Source organism: Heptranchias perlo, chromosome 7 (assembly GCF_035084215.1).
Source record: "Heptranchias perlo isolate sHepPer1 chromosome 7, sHepPer1.hap1, whole genome shotgun sequence".
Lineage (NCBI taxonomy): Eukaryota > Metazoa > Chordata > Chondrichthyes > Hexanchiformes > Hexanchidae > Heptranchias > Heptranchias perlo.
Window position 1 is genome coordinate 29,928,795 of NC_090331.1, and position 20,538 is coordinate 29,949,332.

The 20,538-nt window shown below is 42.7% G+C and overlaps 1 protein-coding gene across 5 annotated transcripts in view; it reads right to left on the bottom strand.

Moving 5' to 3' along the window:
• thsd7ba (thrombospondin, type I, domain containing 7Ba) overlaps positions 1-20,538 on the bottom strand; it is a 646,137-nt gene that overhangs the window by 229,484 nt on the left and 396,115 nt on the right. For all 5 annotated transcript variants that reach the window (XM_067987207.1, XM_067987208.1, XM_067987209.1 and 2 more), the window contains exons 11-12: positions 14,703-14,835; positions 11,420-11,523 (exon numbers count right to left, since the gene is read on the bottom strand). In XM_067987207.1, the coding sequence (XP_067843308.1) occupies positions 11,420-11,523; positions 14,703-14,835 (237 nt within the window). The remainder of the gene's footprint in view (positions 1-11,419; positions 11,524-14,702; positions 14,836-20,538) is intronic.

Sequence of the window (20,538 nt, forward strand, 5' to 3'; positions counted from 1 at the left end):
ACATAGGAACAGGAGTAGGCCATTCAGCCCCTTGTGCCTGCTCCGCCATTTGATAAAATCATGGCTGATCTGTGATCTAACTCCATATACCCGCCTTTGGCCCATATCCTTAATACCTTTGATTGCCATGGCACAACAATGGTTCCTTTTCGGTTGGGAATAGGGAAATAATGAGATCAGGGGAAGAATGTTGGCAAAGTCAAGAGGGAATTGGGCAGATATTTGGCAGAGAAAGGGATTGAAGGGTATGAGAGATATCGGGAGTGAAATTAGCTTTCGGTGGTAACGCAAAACGGGCAACAACAAATCGGCCACCTGTTTTGCACCCCGCCTGATTTTCTTTTTTATTGACTTCAATGGAAAAGAAAATCGAGCAAGGTGTAAGAAAGGCGGCCGATTCGCTTCTGTCGAAGACCAATTTCACCTCCATCATGTTGGGTATTTGTCAAACTTTGGACCTCAGTGGTCTCTTCTTTTTCCATATATTTCTATGTTCTTGAAAGAAACTGAAACAAATAATTGAGGTTGTCGCTAACTGCTCACAGTCTTGTATACAATATATTGACTTGTCCATTATTTTAACCAATTGGGAATAACTTACATTAAATATATTAAATGTAGCTTCTACGTGAGTAATGATGCTTCAAGCTAGTATCAAGATAATCAATGATTTTGACATCAACAGTAGCTGAATCTTTTCAAGATATAGATGTTTTGTAAAAAACAGAGATTAGTTACTCATGATGTGTGATCAATTGAACTGCATAGGTCAATGGAATTACTTCTCGACTTAGTCCACTGCCATGTCATTTGCTTTACACTGGACCTTTTAACGCACTAGAGAAGACATAAGGGAGGTATTTTGTCTGCCACCTCAATATGACAGCTGTAACTCCTCTTTCAAATATGGCATTCCTTGCTATAGAATCAAACTGTTCAAGCCACCATTTATCCCTTAATGATCTTATATGGCAATATTATAGAATACATTGTGCTGTTTTGACAACTGATTCACTCAGGATAATAGTGACCAAACATTTAATTAAACATTATAGCTAGCTACTATTATATTAAATATACTATATAATTAAGTGATATTAAATCCTCCAATTTAATAGCCTGCAGCTACACTTCTGCATCCACACCCCCATTCTAGAGCAAGGCTTTGCCAGGAGGTGAGTCTGCACCATATCATGGCCCAGGCCAAGAAATTATGGCAGATTCCTCCACTCACAGGCACAGCTTGTACGTTGTGCCTGTCGGATAACGGAGAATAACTTTCAAATTCTGAAAACTTTGGAATTTTTTGGTCCAATAAATAGTATTGTGTTATATATTGCACTTGCAGTCATTATTAATTAATGGAAGGGAATTCACATAACCTTAAAGCGATCTTTATTTGCTTGTGTCAGATGAATCAACTATGGTCTATTAACTATGAATCTGTAATTGTCTGTAGCAAGAGCAGTCGGCTACCTCATTAAAGCTATTGGTCTTTTTTTAAAATATACTGTGCCCTGAATATTCTTTGACTAAAAGGCGCACAGAAATAAACTACTGTCAGAATAGCTTTCAAGGTTGTTAATCAAACAGTACGATATTAGCAGTCACCTAAATGAAGCAGAATCAATATTCTGACTTTGAACTTCTGAGATTGGCAGTTACATGATGTAATACAGTATCATTTCCTTTGAGTCCTCTGTCAGACAAGTCATGATGAAGCAATGTCACTGAAAGGATTGCTCATGCTTGGCACTTTCTGAATATTTAGTCCCTTTTTCATAAACTGACATGAGTATTGCCCTCATAATGGCTGCTGGGAGGATCACTTTAGTTATAGAATATTATACAGTTCAAGTTGCTGTCATATTAACTTGTGGTTCCATTATTGTTATGGGACGGAGATGTCTTTTTTTGAAAACATAGGATTTACAGCATAGAAATAGGCTATTCAGCCCAACTGGTCAATGCCGGTGTTTATGCTCCACGAGCTTCCTTCCACCCTACTTCATCTAACCCAATGAGCATAACCTTCTATTCCTTTCTCCCTCATGTGTTTATCTGACTTCTCCTTAAATGCACCTATGCTATTCGTCTCAACTACTCCATATGGTAGCAAGCTCGACATTCTCACCACTCTCTGGGTAAAGAAGTTTCTCCTGAATCCTGTGCACAGATGACCCTTGATGCTGTACCCAGTTTAACAATCCCGTGACTGATCTGCCTTTGTAGCTTGTAGCCCATGGAGTTGGAACATGCGCATGTTCTTCAGTAGTGTTCCACCAAAGGCTGAAGACCCTCTGTTTTAGGTTAAACAGTGCTTAAAGCACCTGGGCTTATATACTACTGTTTTCTTTATTGAAATAAAGAGCTAAAGATCTTAAATATCGATGAATGCGATCAAGTAAGTCAAGTAAGTGATGAAGACGGTGACTGGCAAGTTGGGGGGGGCGACCAGGAAAGATGGGGTTGGGTGGGGAGCGGTGGAAGATGGGCAGCCAGGAAATGGGGGGAGCTGCGACAGATCGGGAAGGGGGGTGTTGATATTTTTGATGGCGACAATCGGGGCGAGGGGGGGAGGTGGCGGCGACAATCAGGGCGAGGGGTGGAGGTGGCGGCGACGATCGGGGCGAGGGGGGAGGTGGCGGTGACAATCGGGGCGAGGGGGGGAGGTGGCGGAGACAATCGGGGCGAGGGGGGGAGGTGGCGGCGACAATCAGGGCGAGGGGTGGAGGTGGCGGCGACGATCGGGGCGAGGGGTGGAGGTGGCGGAGACAATCGGGGCGAGGGGGGGAGGTGGCGGCGACAATCGGGGCGAGGGGGGGAGGTGGCGGCGACGATCGGGGCGAGGGGGCACGGTGGCGGTGACAATCGGGGCGAGGGGGGAGGTGGCGGCGACAATCGGGGCGAGGGGGGAGGTGGCGGAGACAATCGGGGCGAGGGGGGGAGGTGGCGGTGACAATCGGGGCGAGGGGGGGAGGTGGCGGCGACAATCGGGGCGAGGGGGGGAGGTGGCGGCGACAATCGGGGCGAGGGGGGGGAGGTGGCGGCGACAATCGGGGCGAGGGGGGGGGAGGTGGCGGCGACAATCGGGGCGAGGGGGGGGAGGTGGCGGCGACAATCGGGGCGAGGGGGGGGGAGGTGGCGGCGACAATCGGGGCGAGGGGGGGGAGGTGGCGGAGACAATCGGGGCGAGGGGGGGGAGGTGGCGGAGACAATCGGGGCGAGGGGGGGACGTGGCGGAGACAATCGGGGCGAGGGGTGGAGGTGGCGGAGACAATCGGGGCGAGGGGAGGAGGTGGCGGAGACAATCGGGGTGAGGGGGAGGAGGTGGCGGAGACAATCGGGGCGAGGGGGGGAGGTGGCGGAGACAATCGGGGTGAGGGGGGGAGGTGGCGGAGACAATCGGGGCGAGGGGAGGAGGTGGCGGAGACAATCGGGGCGAGGGGAGGAGGTGGCGGAGAAAATCGGGGCGAGGGGGGGAGGTGGCGGCGACGATCGGGGCGAGGGGGGGAGGTGGCGGCGACGATCGGGGCGAGGGGGGGGAGGTGGCGACAATCGGGGCAAGGGGGGGATGTGGCGGTGACAATCGGGGCAAGGGGGGGGGGGGAGGTGGCAGCGACAATTGGGGGGGAAGCAGTGGCTGACAGTAATCCACATTCCTTGAATGTCGGTCCTCCTCCCAGCTCAGGTAAGCATATTTTAAAACCATACCTTGTGGGTTGCGCCCTAACAGGCGGTCCTTTAACAGCATGCATATCGCTCTCCTGTCGCTAAATTAAGTATAAACAACTGTAGGGAACATACGGCATCAAAGGTCCAAAAAATTGTGGTTCTACAAATCTGCTGTCAGATCAAGTGCTTCTCTTCACGCAAGTTAAATGTGTAGAGCAGGCCCTGTGAGGTTTCACTCTTTTTTAATCAGTCTCTGTATTACACAGCCAAACGTAGCAGGCTTACAAAGACTGGTACCAATTCTAAACAGACAGAGCAGTGCATGGAAATGGATCTCTTGCGACCAATTTTTTTAAATGCCTCTGCTTAAATCACTGCAGCATCATGCCTCCTGGTACCCCATATATAGTCTTCTAATTTCATTAAATGTAAACAAACTGCACCTGGATTAAGTGATTACTACTATTTAGAAGCACCACTGTGATTGCTTTTGGGGCATCAAGGGGATTATTCTCAGTTGTTTGTATTTTGCTGTTAATTATGCAGCAAACTATATTTGCATTGCAGATTAATCAGCAGCAAAATGCAAAAAGAATTCTCAAAGCGTCATTCAACATTACAATCTGATATGTTGCAAATCAACCTGTTTTAAATTACACACAAGGGCTCTCTCAATAGCTCAGAGAATTTATACACTGACTAACTGGGTCATACAGACCAAGAAGGTACAAGTTTAGATCCCCTGTCTGTGCTGTGTGAGCTGATTTTTGTTTGAGCAAAGGCAGAAGTGCCAACATTTCCCTCATTGCCCATGAGTTGGGGAAGCACTGGTGTTCCCTTTCTTAACTGCTCTCCAGCAACCCCACTGGGACTGTACAAGTGGTCACCAACTGACCTTCGTCACCACTGGGGTGCCTTGATGGAATGAATATATGTTAAAAATGCTACTAGTGAGTTAAATTTGACTCTGAAGGGGTTAAATTCACAGGCTTGCAAGGCTAGGAAATGTACATTGCAAATACAGACAGGGTGCCTGAAGCAGCAGGCTTCGTGCAATTAAACTTAGTTTTGGACATACTTTGATTGAAAGGGCTCAATTCACTGAGCTCAGCTGGGGTCGTTCCAGGGTAGTCTGGTGAGATTCCGCTTCTTGCATCAGAATTAACAAAATGGAAAGAAAAAGCCATGCTGAGGGTCTGTCAGGTCTGCTAATTGGAGTAGCCTGTGTCACTGAACCCAAGAAACTATCTACAGCTTATCCAAATTCATAACAATTACCTTTAATTGTTTAACAAATCTATTTTTGTTTAAGAGAAAATCAAGAAGAATTGTCCATTATTTTTCTCTGGTTGGCATCACATGCAAGCGATGCAAAGAAATGTTGCAACGTGATTTACATCATTGTGTCATTGTAAACAAATACAACTCTGTCAAACACATTTTCACAACAAATTGCACTTATACAGTGCCTTTATCACAGAGGTGTAATCAGGCAAAAATGGATGCCGAGACAAGGAAAGAGATATTAGGAGGAGTGACCAAAAGTTGGTCAAAGAGGTGGGTTTTAAGAAATGCCTTCAAGGAGGAGAGGGAGGTGAAGAGGATGAAAGCTTTCTGGAGTGTGTGGTTTAAACGGCTGAAGGTATGGCCATCAATCATGGAATGAATGGGGGGTGTTTGCATAAAAGGTCAGAGTCAGAGGAATAAAGAGTTCTGGGGTGATGGATGGGGGGAATTAAACATTAGGATGAGAATTTTAAATTTCAGGCATTAGGGGACTGGGAGCTAATGTAAGTCTGCAAGGACAGGGGCGATGGGGGAACAGGATGGCGCAGGGATATGATAAGGGTAGCAGAGTTTTGGGTGAGCAGAAGGCTATGGAGTGTGAGGGATGGGAGGCCAACTTGGAGAGCATTGGGATAGTTGAGTCTGGAGATGAAAAATGCATGGAGGAGGGTTTCAGTGACAGTGGAGGCTGGTGATGTTACAGTGGTAGAAGTAGGCAGTATTTGTGATGGAGTGTATATGGGGTCGGTTGGTCAGCTTAAGGTCGAATAGGGCGCCATAATTGCGAATAGTCTGGCTTAGTTTTGAGATAATTGGCCGGGGAGGTATTTGTGGTGGGGGCTGGAGTTGATGGCTTCAGTCTTCCCAGTGTATAACTTGAGGAAGTTGCGGTTCATCCAAGATTGGATGTCAGGCGAGCAGTCTGACAACAAAGAGGCAGCGGAGGCGTCGAGTGAAGTGGTGGAGAGGTCGAAAAGGATGTCATTGGCATATATGTGGAAGCTGGCCCCATGTAATGAACCAGATTTAGTTAACAGCTTAACTGTGCACGAACATCTATCCAATAGCGATCATAACATGATCGAGTTCAATGTAATGTTTGAAAGGGAAAAAAGTGAATCAGCTGCTAAGATTCTAGACTTGGGTAAGGCTGACTTCAATGGGATGAGACAGAGACTGTCCACAGTAAACTGGGCAAATATGTTAATGGGTAAAACGACTGATGATCAGTGGGAAATGTTTAAAGAAACATTTAACGAGATACAGAACCGGTTTATGCCCCTGGAGGGGCAAGAACTTGACTTGCCAAAAAAAACAGCCATAGACAACAAAAGAGGTAACGGACATTAGGAAAGGGCATACAAAAAGGCAAAAAATGGAACAGATCCTGGTGAATGGGAAAGATACAAAGATCAACAAAGGGTCACAAAACAGATAGTAAGAGCTAAAAAAGAGTATGAAAAGAAACTTGCAAGGGATATCAAAACCAATATGAAGAACTTTTATAATTATATTAGGAAAAAGAGGGTGGGGTCAGGAGCAGTGTTGGCCCCTTAAAAACTGAAAGTGGGGATATTGTCATTGACAATGGGGAAATGGCGGACATGTTGAACAATTACTTTATGTCAGTATTTACAGTAGCAAAAGAGGATAGCATGCCGGAAATCCCAAGAAAACTAATACTGAATTGGGGACAAGAGCTCAATAAAATTAACATAAGTAAAGCAACAGTAATGAAGAAAATAATAGCACTAAAGAGTGACAAATCCCCAGGACCAGATGGTTTCCATCCCAGGGTTTTAAAGGAAGTAGGTGAGCACATTGCAGATGCCCTAACTATAATCTTTCAAAGTTCTCCAGATTCAGGAACTGTCCCTCTAGATTGGAAAATTGCACGTCACTCCGCTTTTTAAGAAAGGAGAGGGAAACCAGGGAATTATAGACCAGTTAGTCTAATATCTGTTGTGGGGAAAATGCTGGAGTCTATAATTAAGGATAGGGTGACTGAACACCTCGAGGATTTTCAGTTAATCAGAGAGAGCCAGCATGGATTTGTGAAAGGTAGGTCGTGCCTGACAAACCTGATTGAATTTTTTGAAGAGGTGACTAAAGTAGTGGACAGGGGAATGTCAATGGATGTTATTTATATGGACTTCCAGAAGGCATTTGATAAGGTCCCACATAAGAGACTGTTAGCTAAGATAGAAGCCCATGGAATCGAAGGAAAAGTATGGACTTGGTTAGGAAGTTGGCTGAGCGAAAGGCGACAGAGAGTAGGGATAATGGGTAGGTACTCACATTGGCAGGATGTGACCAGTGGAGTCCCGCAGGGATCTGTCTTGGGGCCTCAATTATTCACAATATTTATTAACGACTTAGATGAAGGCATAGAAAGTCTTATATCTAAGTTTGCCGATGACACAAAGATTGGTGGCATTGTAAGCAGTGTAGATGAAAACATTAAATTACAAAGCGATGTTGATAGATTAGGTGAATGGGCAAAACTGTGGCAAATGGAATTCAAAGTAGACAGAGGTCATCCACTTTGGATCAAAAAAGGATAGAACAGGGTACTTTTTAAATGGTAAAAAGTTAAAAACAGTGGATGTCCAAAGGGACTGAGGGGTTCAGGTACATAGATCATTGAAGTGTCATGAACAGATGCAGAAAATAATCAATAAGGCTAATGGAATGCTGGCCTTTATATCTAGAGGACTGGAGTACAAGGGGGCAGAAGTTATGCTGCAGCTATACAAAACCCTGGTTAGACTGCACCTGGAGGATTGTGAGCAGTTCTGGGCACCGCACCTTCGGAAGGACATATTGGCCTTGGAGGGAGTGCAGCGTGGGTTTACTAGAATGATACCCGGACTTCAAGGGTTAAGTTATGAGGAGAGATTACACAAATTGGGGTTGTATTCTCTAGAGTTTAGAAGGTTAAGGGGTGATCTGATCAAAGTTTATAAGATATTAAGGGGAACGGGTAGGGTGGATAGACAGAAACTATTTCCGCTGGTTGGGGATTCTAGGAGTAGGGGGCACAGTCTAAAAATTAGAGCCAGACCTTTCAGGAGTGAGATTAGAAAACATTTCTATACACAAAGGGTGGTAGAAGTTTGGAACTCTCTTCCGCAAACGGCAATTGATACTAGCTCAATTACTAAATTTAAATCTGAGATAGCTAGCTTTTTGGCAACCAAAGGTATTAAGGGATATGGGCCAAAGGCAGGTATATAGAGTTAGATCACAGATCAGCCATGATCTTATCAAATGGCAGAGTAGGCACGAGGGGCTGAATGGCCTACTCCTGTTCCTATGTTCGTATGTCTGCGGATGATGTCGCCAAAGGGCAACATGTAGATGAAGATGAGAAGGGGAACAAAGATATATCCTTGGGGGACTCTGGTGGTAATGGTGCAGGGGCAGGAAGATAAATCATTGCTGGAGGTGCTCTTACTCTGATTGGCAAGGGTAGAAACCAGCAAGGGTAATCCCATTGAGCTGGACAAGGAAGGAAAGACGTTGGAGGAGAATGATGCGGTCAACTGTGTCATGGCTACAGAGAGGTCAAGAAGGATGAGGATGGGTACTGCACTGTGGTCACAGTCACAAAGGATGTCATTTGTGACTTTGGTGAGGGTCATTTCAGTGTTGTGGCAGGAAAGGAAACCTGATTGCAGAGATTCAGACATGGAGTTGCTGGAAAGATGGGCACAGATTCGGGAGACAACATGCTTAAGAACCCTGGAGAGGAAAGGCGGTTTGGAGATTGGACGGTGGTTTGCAAGGACAGTGTCGAAAAGCGGGATAATGAGAGCAGATTTGAAAGTGAGAGGGATGGTATCTGAAGAGAGGGAACCATTTACAACATCACCTAGCATATGGGTTACAAATGAAATTTGGTTGGTCAGCAGTTTAGTGGGAATGGGGTGAAGATATCAGGAGATGGGTCTCGTCGACAAGATCAGCTCGAAGGGAAGATAGGAGAGAAACTGGAAAAAGATGTGGGCTCAGGGCTAGGGCAGGGAGGAGCCTGGGGGCAAGTTTGGCTTGGTTGCAAGGGGAAGGGAGAAGCAGCAGAGGCAGCTGAACCATGGTCTCAATCTTAGTGATGAAGTCCATGAGCTCCGAGCTCTTGTTGGAGGTAAGGATAGAGGGTGCAGAGGAGAGGGGTTCTAAGGATATGGTTGGTAGTGGAGAAGAGAAACTGGGGTTATCACTGCTTTCTAGGATGATCCTGGAGTAGTGTGCGCTTTCTGCAAAGTGTGGCCTAATAGTACTTGATGTGATCCAGCCAGGTCTGGTGATGGATAGCTAAACCAATTGTACACCAGATATGCTCAAGTCTGCATAACTCAGACTTGAGGGAGTGGATGTGAGGGTCATACCAGGGAGATCGCCCAGGATGGGAGAGAAGAAAGATTTTGCTGGGGACAGGGCCATCAAAGGTGGACTTGAGGGAGTGGTTAAGTAGATCGACAGCTGCAGAAGTTTTATGGCGAATGAAGGGACAATAGCTAGGTAGTTGAGATTTAGAAAGTGCAGTTATAAGAAGTTTATTTCAGGGATGGACACAGAAGGAAGTGGGGTAGGAAGGGGATGGATGGATGTGGGTGGTGAAGCATACAAGGGTTGGAGGTGGCCTTTTCTGTGGTAGAAACCATGGGAGTAGAGAAGCCACAGAACATGGCAAGATCAAGGGAGTGGCTGTGAGTAAAGGTAGGAGAGTTTATATGGAGGAAGAGGTTTACGGAGGATAGAAGGCCAGTGAAATAAGAAGAGGGAAGGCAAGGAAAGTTGAGATGAAGAATGAAATCACCGAGGATGAGGAGTTGCTTAGTGCAGAGGCTAAGGCTGGAAAGCAGGGAGGATATCTCAGTGAGAAACTTGGGGCGGTGCTTGAGGGGCAGGGGGGCGATAGACAACAAGGATTTTAAAAGCGAGGTGAGAAGGGTGGAACAAAGTGAGGTCTTGAAGGATGAGAAAGTACCAGAGGAGTACCAGGAGAGACCAAGGTGTGACTTGGTGATAAGGCTCACACTGCCACCATAGTGGTTTGGGCAGGGCAGGTAGTGGAAAGTATAGCTGGGTGGCGAGCCACCCATGAGCTATGTTTCAGTCAATGCCAGTATGTTAATGGGATGGTGATTATTGGCCCACTGGCAGAATCCAAGAGGACAGTGGTGGGTGGGTTGAGTGAGAGGGAAAGGAGGTTGGCAAAATTAGCCCCCCAATGGGTGTGCGGAGCAGGAAGATTGGCAAGAGAGGAAGTTGGGAGTGTTCGGGTTGCTGCTTGTGAGGATGATGTGGAGATGCCGGTGATGGACTGGGTTGATTTTAAAATAAAATTGTTGGACTATAACCTGGTGTTGTAAGATTCCTTATGCTTGTAAGGAGACAAAGATGGGTGCTCCGAAGGGCCGTTTGGAGGCACAAAAGGTAGCTGCGGGCTTATGCAACCGGGGTACAAGCCTGGGATGGCGGCAGGAGAGTAGAAAAGCAGAGTTTAATGATGGGTTAGGGTAGGGATTGAAGGAGGAAATGTTCCCCATGGAGCTGAAAATTAAGGTGCCATGATAGGCAACAGGAAGGGGAGGAGTCAGGAGGGAAGGAGTCAGGAGGGAAGGGCCCAAGAGAGAAAAAAAGGGAGGCAGAAATAATGGGCTCAGGTTTGGAGCAGTAGCCAAAATGCAAACACAAATGGACACAGGGGGAAGTCGGGTTACATAAGGATACATGGCAGAGATTAAAAAAGACATGTCCTGTTCGTAAACAGAAGACCTGTCCCCTTACACTAGATGCCGTGTATTGGATGGATCAAAAATAGTTGAACTCAGTGTAATCGGTACCTTAACGTTACAATAAAATGGTACAATATCTAATTAATCAAATGTCATCCCACAAGTGCCAACTTTACTGGATCAACAATCTCACCAAATACTAAAGCACTCCACAAGCAAGGTTCACAAACCTATGGCAGTTCTCCTTTAAGTTCTTCAGGAACATGTGTTATGCCCACATTGCAGTACTATAACTAATTGATTCAAGTCAATTGGCATGTTTACCTTAGAGCTAGGGGGAAAAATCTACAAACAAGGCAGAATCTGAATTCAAACCATGTTGCAGCTTCCACACTAGTTAATAAGTCTGAAAGATAATAAACCACATATGAAAAAGAAAAAGAGCATTGCTATTGTCAGATAATTTATTATAACAACATGCCTCGATTAGAATGGTTCCTCAATGAAAACACAAAGAATCTATTCAGGCTCCTTATCGCAACATCATTCTCCATTATTATACAATAATGAGGCATCGCCACATGGATATTGGTGATCCTGAGTCTACAACATTTTGTGGTTGGAAGAATAACGAGAAAATTAGAAATTCATAGTATTTTGTAAAAATCTCTCAAGTGGCTGCTAGTGAAACATGAAAAATCACAAAAGAATCTTACCTCTAGCTTGTAAACCAGAACCACAGGCCTCATTTGCTCCAATCGTTCCCTGTCTGACATAATCAGGCGCCAAGATGCAGTGATGCCACTTGTGCGTCTTCCATCTAAAGTGAAGTGAACAAAGGTAGAGATAATTCCTTTCTTGCTGTCAAGGAATTTATTCTTCAGATCTACTCAGTTTAACAAGGTGTAAGATGGTTTTCTTTTCAACTCCCTCAAGGAGCTGTGACTCATACACTGTGCAAATAAGGTACCAAAACTGGTGAGATTAATGTTTGTTTCATACAGAGGCACTGGTGAGGACAAACACCTACAGACTCATTAGTCTGACTTCAATTCCATGTAAAATATTAGAATCAATTATTAGGAGTAAACTTGAGTATTATCTGTACAACAACTTTGTAAACAACAGTCAATATGACTTTAGATGAGGAAGATCCTGCCTGACCATTCACTTTGATTTCTTTGAAGAAGTGACAACCCAAGTCAACTGTCATTAACCTTATGACGTTGTGTACGTCAACTTCCAAAAAGCATTTGATGTAGCTTCACATGAAAAATTATTAATTAAGCTTAAAGTTCTACTAATTCAGGGCAAAACTTGTAAATGGATGAGTAATTGGCTGAAGGGAGAAAATAATGGATACTGGTTGGAGGGGTAATGTCAGGGTGAAGGCAAGTACTGAGTACGAGCTCCAGGCCTCAGTATTATGAACAGTATAGCTTCTCATTTACAACAAATGTAAGGAATCTTACAACACCAGGTTATAGTCCAACAGTTTTATTTGAAAATAAAACTGTTGGACTATAACCTGGTGTTGTAAGATTCCTTACATTTGTCCACCCCAGTCCATCACTGGCATCTCCACATCATTTACAACAATGCCTTGGATTCTGAAGCCCCAGGCAAATTGGTCAAATTTGCACATTAAACCAAACTTGGAGAGGCAGTGGAATGGCAGAAGGCTGCAAAAAAGATTTACTAGGATGATACCAGAACTGAGAGCACATACTTATCAGGAAAGGCTGAACAGGCTGGGGCTCTTTTCTCTGGAAAAGAGAAGGCTGAGGCATGACCTGATCGAGGTCTTTAAGATAATGAAAGGGTTTAATAGGGTAGACGTAAAGAAAATGTTTCCACTTGTAGGGGAGTCCAAAACTAGAGGTCATAAATATAAGATAGTCACTAATAAATCCAATAGTGAATTCAGGAGAAACTTCTTTACCCAAAGAGTGCTAAGAATGTGGAACGTGCTACCACAAGGAGTAGTTGAGGCAAATAGCATAGATACATTTAAAGGGAAGCTAAATAAGCACATGAAGGAGAAAGAAATAGAAGGATATACTGATAGTTAGATGAAGTGGGGGAGGGGAGAAGGCTCATGCGGAGCATAAACGTCGGCATAGACCAGTTGGGCTGAATGGCCTGTTTCTGTGCGGTAGACTCGATGTATGAGGAACGACTGGAGAGACAAGGGCTTTTCTGCCTGGAAAGGAGGGGTCTGAGAGATTATTTTATAGAGGTACATAAGATAGTAAATAATATGGAAAAGGCTATTCCGAAATACTACTTTAAATTAAAGCAGGAAGCAGGAGATGGGGACACAATTTCAAACCAGTAAAAGGTAACTTTAGGACTCATGTCAGGAGGTTCTTCTTCACACAGAAAATGGTCAACAATTAAAATCGAATTCTGGGCAAAGTGGTGGAGGCCAAAAGCCTAGAATTATTTAAGAAACAATAAGATTCAGCAACAGCGGAAATGTAGGGATATTCTCGAAGTATGTTCTGATCTTGTGACAGATCTCATTACAAAAAGTCTCTGCATTACATCATTTACCACTGTCAACAAAGGTGCTCATACGCTGCACTCGCATTGGGTATTTCTTATACAAAACTGCTATTTCTAAAACTGTTATGCCTCTTTGGTAAATTGGTACAAATGTACACTACATTAATATTTGAATGAGAGGATACTGGAGCAGAGAAAATGGGAAAAAAATACATGTTTTACAACAAGGTGTTCATGACCCAGTCTTGTTTTCAAAAATGACTTATATTTATATTGTGCCTTTCACAACCTCAGGACATTGTAAAACACTTTACAGCTAATGAAGTACTTTTGAAGTGTTGTCACTGTTGTAATGTAGGAGACGCGGTAGCCAATTTGCGAACAGCAAGGTCCCACAAGCAATGAGATAATGACCAGGTAATCTGTTTGAGTGATATTGGTTGAGGGATAAATATTGGCCAAGTATCGGCGGAGAACTCCCCTGCTCTTCTTCAAAATAGTGCCGTGGGATCTATTTCATCCATCTGAGAGCGCAGACGGGGCCTCGGTTTAATGTCTCATCTGAAAGATGGCACCTCCAACAGTGTAGCACTCCCTCAGTCAGCCTAGATTATGTGCTCAAGTGCTGGAGTTTGACTTGATTGCCATGATCTTCTGACTCAGAAGCGAGAGTGCTACAGCTGACATTGACCAACAGCTAAATGTAAGCGCAGCTGTTTTTTTAAAAAATTCTTTTAGTGTAAGCGTGTAATTAAGATTATTCTGCAAAAAACTCTAATTTCTATAAACTTCAAAAAATATATTTATTACATGCACTCATTTAACAAAAAGTAAGATTCTCCAGTTTTCCGATATGGTATTTATGAAGCAGGTTGGCCTGATATCACAGCGCAATTGTGACTGTTCAATGGATTCACCAATTGAACAACTTACATATCTAACATGTGACTGACATACATGTTATTTCCCTTCATACAAATGTTTGAGTTAAAAGTATTTATGAAGAATGACAAATATGTTGATGTTAAAATCCACACTACAATATTACCAGTCTATTGTTGCTCTTGGAAGTATTTATTGGGCAATAAAATCTGAACAATCACCTCCTTAAGAATATTTAAGCATCTTATCCGTTGAAGTGAATATTGAAGTATTAACACAGTATAAAAGTATGTTGATGTTAAGGTTTATTGAAGGATTCGCTGTATTGAAACAGTGCATCTTTGATATAGCAATCCTTTTGATGTGTATCACCAGATAATGGCATTGTGTAAGTGTAAAGGTAGTTGGTACCCTGAGATTAGTGAATAGTCTATGTTAAAGTATCAGTGAACTATACCAGTGTTTTAGCAAATAATCCACCCTATGACTAACAATTTTTAAAAAATTCTTTCACTTCAAAATCCATAACTGATTCTTTGACTCATACACTGAGAGCCTGCTAGTGGTAAATAAAATTTCAATCCACTCTTTGTGTGCAACTATTTTTACCTATAGTTTGGGCAAACAGAAAGTGCTTCACATTCTCTTTCTTCATACAGAGTATCTGGACACTCCTGTCCTCTATTGTCAGGCTTCTGGATGATAATTCTGTGGCGTGACTGTTTGGCAGAAGAAGCATTACCTGAAGAAAATCAAAGTAATGGAAAAAGTCAGAGAATTTGCTAACGTTGAAGCTAGACATTAAAGTAAAATAGAAAGTTTATGGTGCAATATAAAAACAAATCATCTTTTAGCTATTCTTCTTCCCCCCACCCCCCTACACACACACACACACACACACACACACTAGGCAATATTCTCATGCAAAAATGGTAGGCAGGCAATCTTATCCCTGATGCCTACCAGTTCTGCTTGGTAAGAAAACTGTGCACTGGCCTCGAATGACTTGTCATTTGATTTTGCTATTTTCCATAGGGAAGCAGGCATTTCCAGTCACTGCCTGGCACTGACAGACTGGCTGAGATTAAGAACTCACCATGGGGAAAATCACAAGCATAAATCCCATTCTACCAATCTGTTGCACAGTGCCCTTGGTGCATGAAAGTGCTACACTACACCATTTATTATGTCACATAAGTTTTTTTTTAAAAATTGTCAATACAGAGTATTACACCTTGACAAATGGATAAAAACTGGTATCACGTCTGCCCATAATTTCCAAAGTTTACTGGCGATGTCTACAAATATACATGGTAGAGGAAGCAATGCTATTCCTAGTTTTGCTTGTTGGTGGAAGAACATTTTGATCTTTAAGGGTTAAAGATCTGGTCTCACTGATTCAGCTGGACACAGTTCACCTGAGGAAGGAGGTAGCCTCCGAAAGCTTGTGAATTTAAAATAAAATTGCTGGACTATAACTTGGTGTTGTAAAATTGTTTACACTTTTAATCACTGTACAAGGTTGAGTTAACAAAATCCAAGGGTAATGTCACCAAGAACCCCAGACAGACACTGGTCTTCACCCTCACTGTGCAAACAATCATTCAGATTTTAATTAACAGGACTGTGTTACAATGGTTATTGAAGCAAAACAACTCTTTACACCTGTAATTGTAAAACAATCTTGTTGATGATAGCCGTAGGAGTTTATTCAATATATTTGAATTCATTTCAGTTGGTTGCTTTTTAAAGGGAGATCTGTGCATTCAATCTATCTCATATCTAATTCAATTCTTGAAGCCAATACAAATTCATAAAGTGTTCTTGAATCCAAATTGTGATTGAAAATAAAATCCATACATTTTTAACCAGAGCTACATTTTAAGGAATTATGTGTTAAAGCTCTTGTAGCCACAAGAAGCACTCACACACACAGTAAGTGAACAATGGGAGGCCTTCAAGGAGGAGATGGTTCGGATACAGAGTAAACACATTCCCACGAGGGGAAAGGAAGGGCATCCAAAGCTACTGCTTCCTGGATAACTAAAGATATAGAGATTAAAATGAAACTGAAAAAGGAGGCTTATGACAAATGTAGGGTTCATAATACAGTAGAAAACCAAGCTAAATACAGAAAGTACAGAGGAGATCTATAAAAGGCAAAAAGAGGGGCAAAGATAGAATATGAGAATAGATTAGTAACTAACATAAAAGGGAACCCAAAAGTCTTTTATAAACATATAAATAGTAAAAGGGTAGTAAAAGGGTGGGGCCGATTAGGGACAAAAAGGAGATCTTCTTGTGACAGAGCTGAGGTAATAAGTGAATACTTCGCATCCGTCTTCACTAGAGAAGAGGATGCTGCCAATGTAGCAGTAAAGGAACAGGTAATAGCGATATTGGATAGGATAAAAATAGATAAAGAGGAAGTACTTAAAAGGTTGACAGTACTCAAAGTAGAAAAGTCACCCTTTCCAGATGGGATGCATCCTAGGTTACTGAAGGAATTAAGGGTAGACATTGCAGAGGCTCTGGCTTTTAAATCCTCCTTGCTCCTAAATTTACATCTGCAAAGTAGATAGTGCTGTGGCACTTTGCTCTACAGCTCTAATTCTGGCATGATCCTTGCCACATCCTTCCCTCAACTGATGCCCCGCACCCACCATCTGAAAATGCAGCCTCTGAGCTTAATCTTTCCCCCACACCCTCCTGGTGACACACCAGTGGCTCCAAAGGCACTACCAATGTGCCAGCCTTTCCTTTCCTCCAATCATAGCCCCCAACTGCCACCAAAAAAGGTGGCCTCCATGGCCAATCTATCCTCCCTTTAGCCAACGCCAGTGGCCTCAAAATCTCACTATCAACTAAAGTCCATGGCTGAGATTCCTATGGAGGGTTACTTTGGCTAGATTTAGTTGGATCACACATGAGAGAAGGAACATAGGAACATAGGAACAGGAGTAGGCCATTTCGCCCCTCAAGCATGTTCCACCATTCAATGAGATCCATTTTGGATCTGGTAATGGGTAACGGAACAAGATAAATTAATGATCTCAAAGTAAAGGATCCCTTGGGAAGCAGTGATCATAACATGATAGAATTTCACATCCAGTTTGAGAGTGAGGATCTTGGGTCTAAAATTACTGTATTAAACTTAAATAAGGGCAATTATAAAGGAATGAGGGCAGAATTGGCTAATGTGGACTGGGTAAGCAGATTAGATGGTATGATGGCGGATAAGCAGCGGCAAACATTTAAAAAGATATTTTATGACTCGCAACAGAATGTGCCACCCATCGGCCTGCAGCTCGAGCTAGATTCCTCCCCGACCACCATCACCAACTAGAGTCCACATTTCCTGAAAACAAAAGAATGGGTAGACAGACACAGACAGACAGAGGGCAAAAGATGAAAAGGGAGAATGAAAAGAGAGAGACAAAGAGAAATAAGAGCAAGTGAGAGACAGCAGCCAACTGAAAATAGAAAGTAAAGGACAGAGAAAGAATGAGGAATAAGAAAAGAGAAGCATAAGAGGATGGAAAATTTAAAAAAAAAGTGGGAGAGAGCTGGGTGGAGAGAGAAAGAACAGCCGCTCAAAGTGACAGGTAAAATAGTGAGCATATCCAGTCATTTTGTGACTTTCAGTGAGTAGCACCATAGGAGATACAATAGTGCTCTTATTATAATTTTTCCTTGTCCCTTTATAACTTGCATTGGTATTAATAGGCTTCTCTCAGCTTGGATGAGTTGGTAATGCTCTGTTAGAAGGCTGTGGTTCAAGCCCCATTCAAGGACTTCAGCACATAATCTAGGATGACACTTCAATGCAATACTGAGGAAATTATGTATTGGCGGGGTGCTATCTTTTGAATGAGATGTTAAATTGAGGTCCCTTCTGCCAGTACAGTGAGAATCAAAAGAATTATTCAGAGAAGACAACAAAGTTCTCCCGATCTCCTAACATTCTTCCCTCAACTAACATCACCAAAAATAAATTAAACGGTTATTCTTCTTATTTCTTGCTGTGCAAAAAGTGGCCATCACATTTGAATGCATAACAGCAGTGAACGCACTTCAAAATAATCCTTTGCAGCAATAGTGTTTTTGCAAGAGATAAGAGGGCCAATTCCCTGCTGCTGTGCTCGCAGCAAATGCATCACAGGAAATTAGGGGCCTATAACTTGCGTTTTCCATCCGTTAAAATTAATAGATTGAAAATCACGAACTGCGTACTCGCGATGCGCTCCCTGTGAATGCTGCTCCCCACTGTGAGTGCTGGAGTATGGAATCAGTCCTGTGATAAATTATAGAAACGCAAGTCCTTTTTCTTCTCCATGAAATGCTTTGGATATTATATTTTGTTATCCAAATTGAGGTTTATAACTCTGTTGTATAAATGCTCATACACAAGGTGATTTAGGTTATTTTTGCTCAGTAGAAAATGTACCATCCCCAATCCAATTCATGATGAATGAAAACAACTCAACAGCATGAATGGGAAATGAATGCGCTGTTAAGTCATTTGTATTCAAATCTCACTATCAACTAAAGTCCATGGCTGAGATTCCTATGGAGGGTTACTTTGGCTAGATTTAGTTGGATCACACATGAGAGAAGGAACATAGGAACATAGGAACAGGAGTAGGCCATTTCGCCCCTCAAGCATGTTCCACCATTCAATGAGATCCATTTTGGATCTGGTAATGGGTAACGGAACAAGATAAATTAATGATCTCAAAGTAAAGGATCCCTTGGGAAGCAGTGATCATAACATGATAGAATTTCACATCCAGTTTGAGAGCGAGGATCTTGGGTCTAAAATTACTGTATTAAACTTAAATAAGGGCAATTATAAAGGAATGAGGGCAGAATTGGCTAATGTGGACTGGGTAAGCAGATTAGATGGTATGATGGCGGATAAGCAGCGGCAAACATTTAAAAAGATATTTTATGACTCGCAACAAAAATATATCCCTGTGAGGAGGAAAGACTCCACAAAAAGGGTCAACCAACCATGGCTAACTAAGGAAGTCAAGGATGGTATCAGGTTAAAAGAAAAAGCATACAACATGGCAAAGATTACTGGTAAGCCTGAAGATTGGGAAAACTTTAGAAACCAGAAAAGGATGACTAAAAGAATAATAAAGAAGGAGAAAATAAATTATGAGAATAAACTGGCAAGAAATATAAAAACTGACAGTAATAGCTTCTACAAGTACATAAAAAGAGGGTAGCTAAAGTAAACATTAGTCCCTTAGAAGATGAGACTGGGGAAATAATAATGGAAAACAAGGAAATGGCAGAGGAATTGAACAGATATTTTGTATCTGTCTTCACAGTAGAAGATATTAATAACTTATCAATAATAGTAGAAAATCAAGGGGCAAAGGGGAGGGAGGAACTAAAAACAACCACTATCACTAGAGAAAAAGTACTGGGTAAACTAATGGGTCTAAAGGCTGACAAGTACCCTGGTCCTGATGGCTTGCATCCGAGGGTCTTAAAGGAAGTGGCTACAGAGATAGTGGATGCATTGGTTGTAATCTTCCAGAATTCACTAGATTCTGGAAAGGTCCCAGCGGATTGGAAAACCGCAAACATAATACGCCTATTCAAGAAGGGAGTGAAACAGAAAGCAGGTAACTATCGACCAGTTAGCCTAACATCTGTCATTGGGAAAATGCTAGAATCCATTATTAAGGAAGTAGTAGCAGGACATTTGGAGACTCATTATTCAATCAAGGAGAATCAGCATGGTTTTATGAAAGGGAAATCATGCCTGAAAAATTTATTAGAGTTCTTTAAGGAAGTAACGGGCAGGGTGAATAAAGGGGAATCAATGGATGCAATACATTTGGATTTCCAAAAGGCATTCGATAAGGTGCCACATAAAAGATTACTGCACAAGATAAGAGCCCGTGGTGTTGGGGGTAATATATTAGCATGGATAGAGGATTTGCTAACAAACAGAAAACAAGGAGTCGGGATAAAAGGGTCATTTTCAAAATGTAACCAGTGGGGTGCCGTAGGGATCAGTGCTGGGGCCTCAACTATTTACAATATATATCAATGATTTGGATGAAGGAACAGAGTGTCTTGTGGCCAAATTTGCTGACGATACAAAGATAGGTGGAAAAGCAAGTTGCGATGAGGACACAAAGTGTCTGCAAAGGGATATTGACAGGTTAAGCGAATGGGCAAAAATTTGGCAGATGGAATATAATGTGGGAAAATGTGAAGTCATCCACTTTGGGAGGAAAAATAAAAAAGCAAAATATTATTTGAATGGAGAAATACTACAAAATGCTGCGGTACAGAGGGATCTGGGTGTCCTCGTACATGAAACACAAAAAGTCAACAGGTGCAGCAGGTAATCCGGAAGGCAAACGGAATATTGGCTTTTATTTCTAGGGGGATGGAATATAAAAGCAGGGAAGTCATGCTG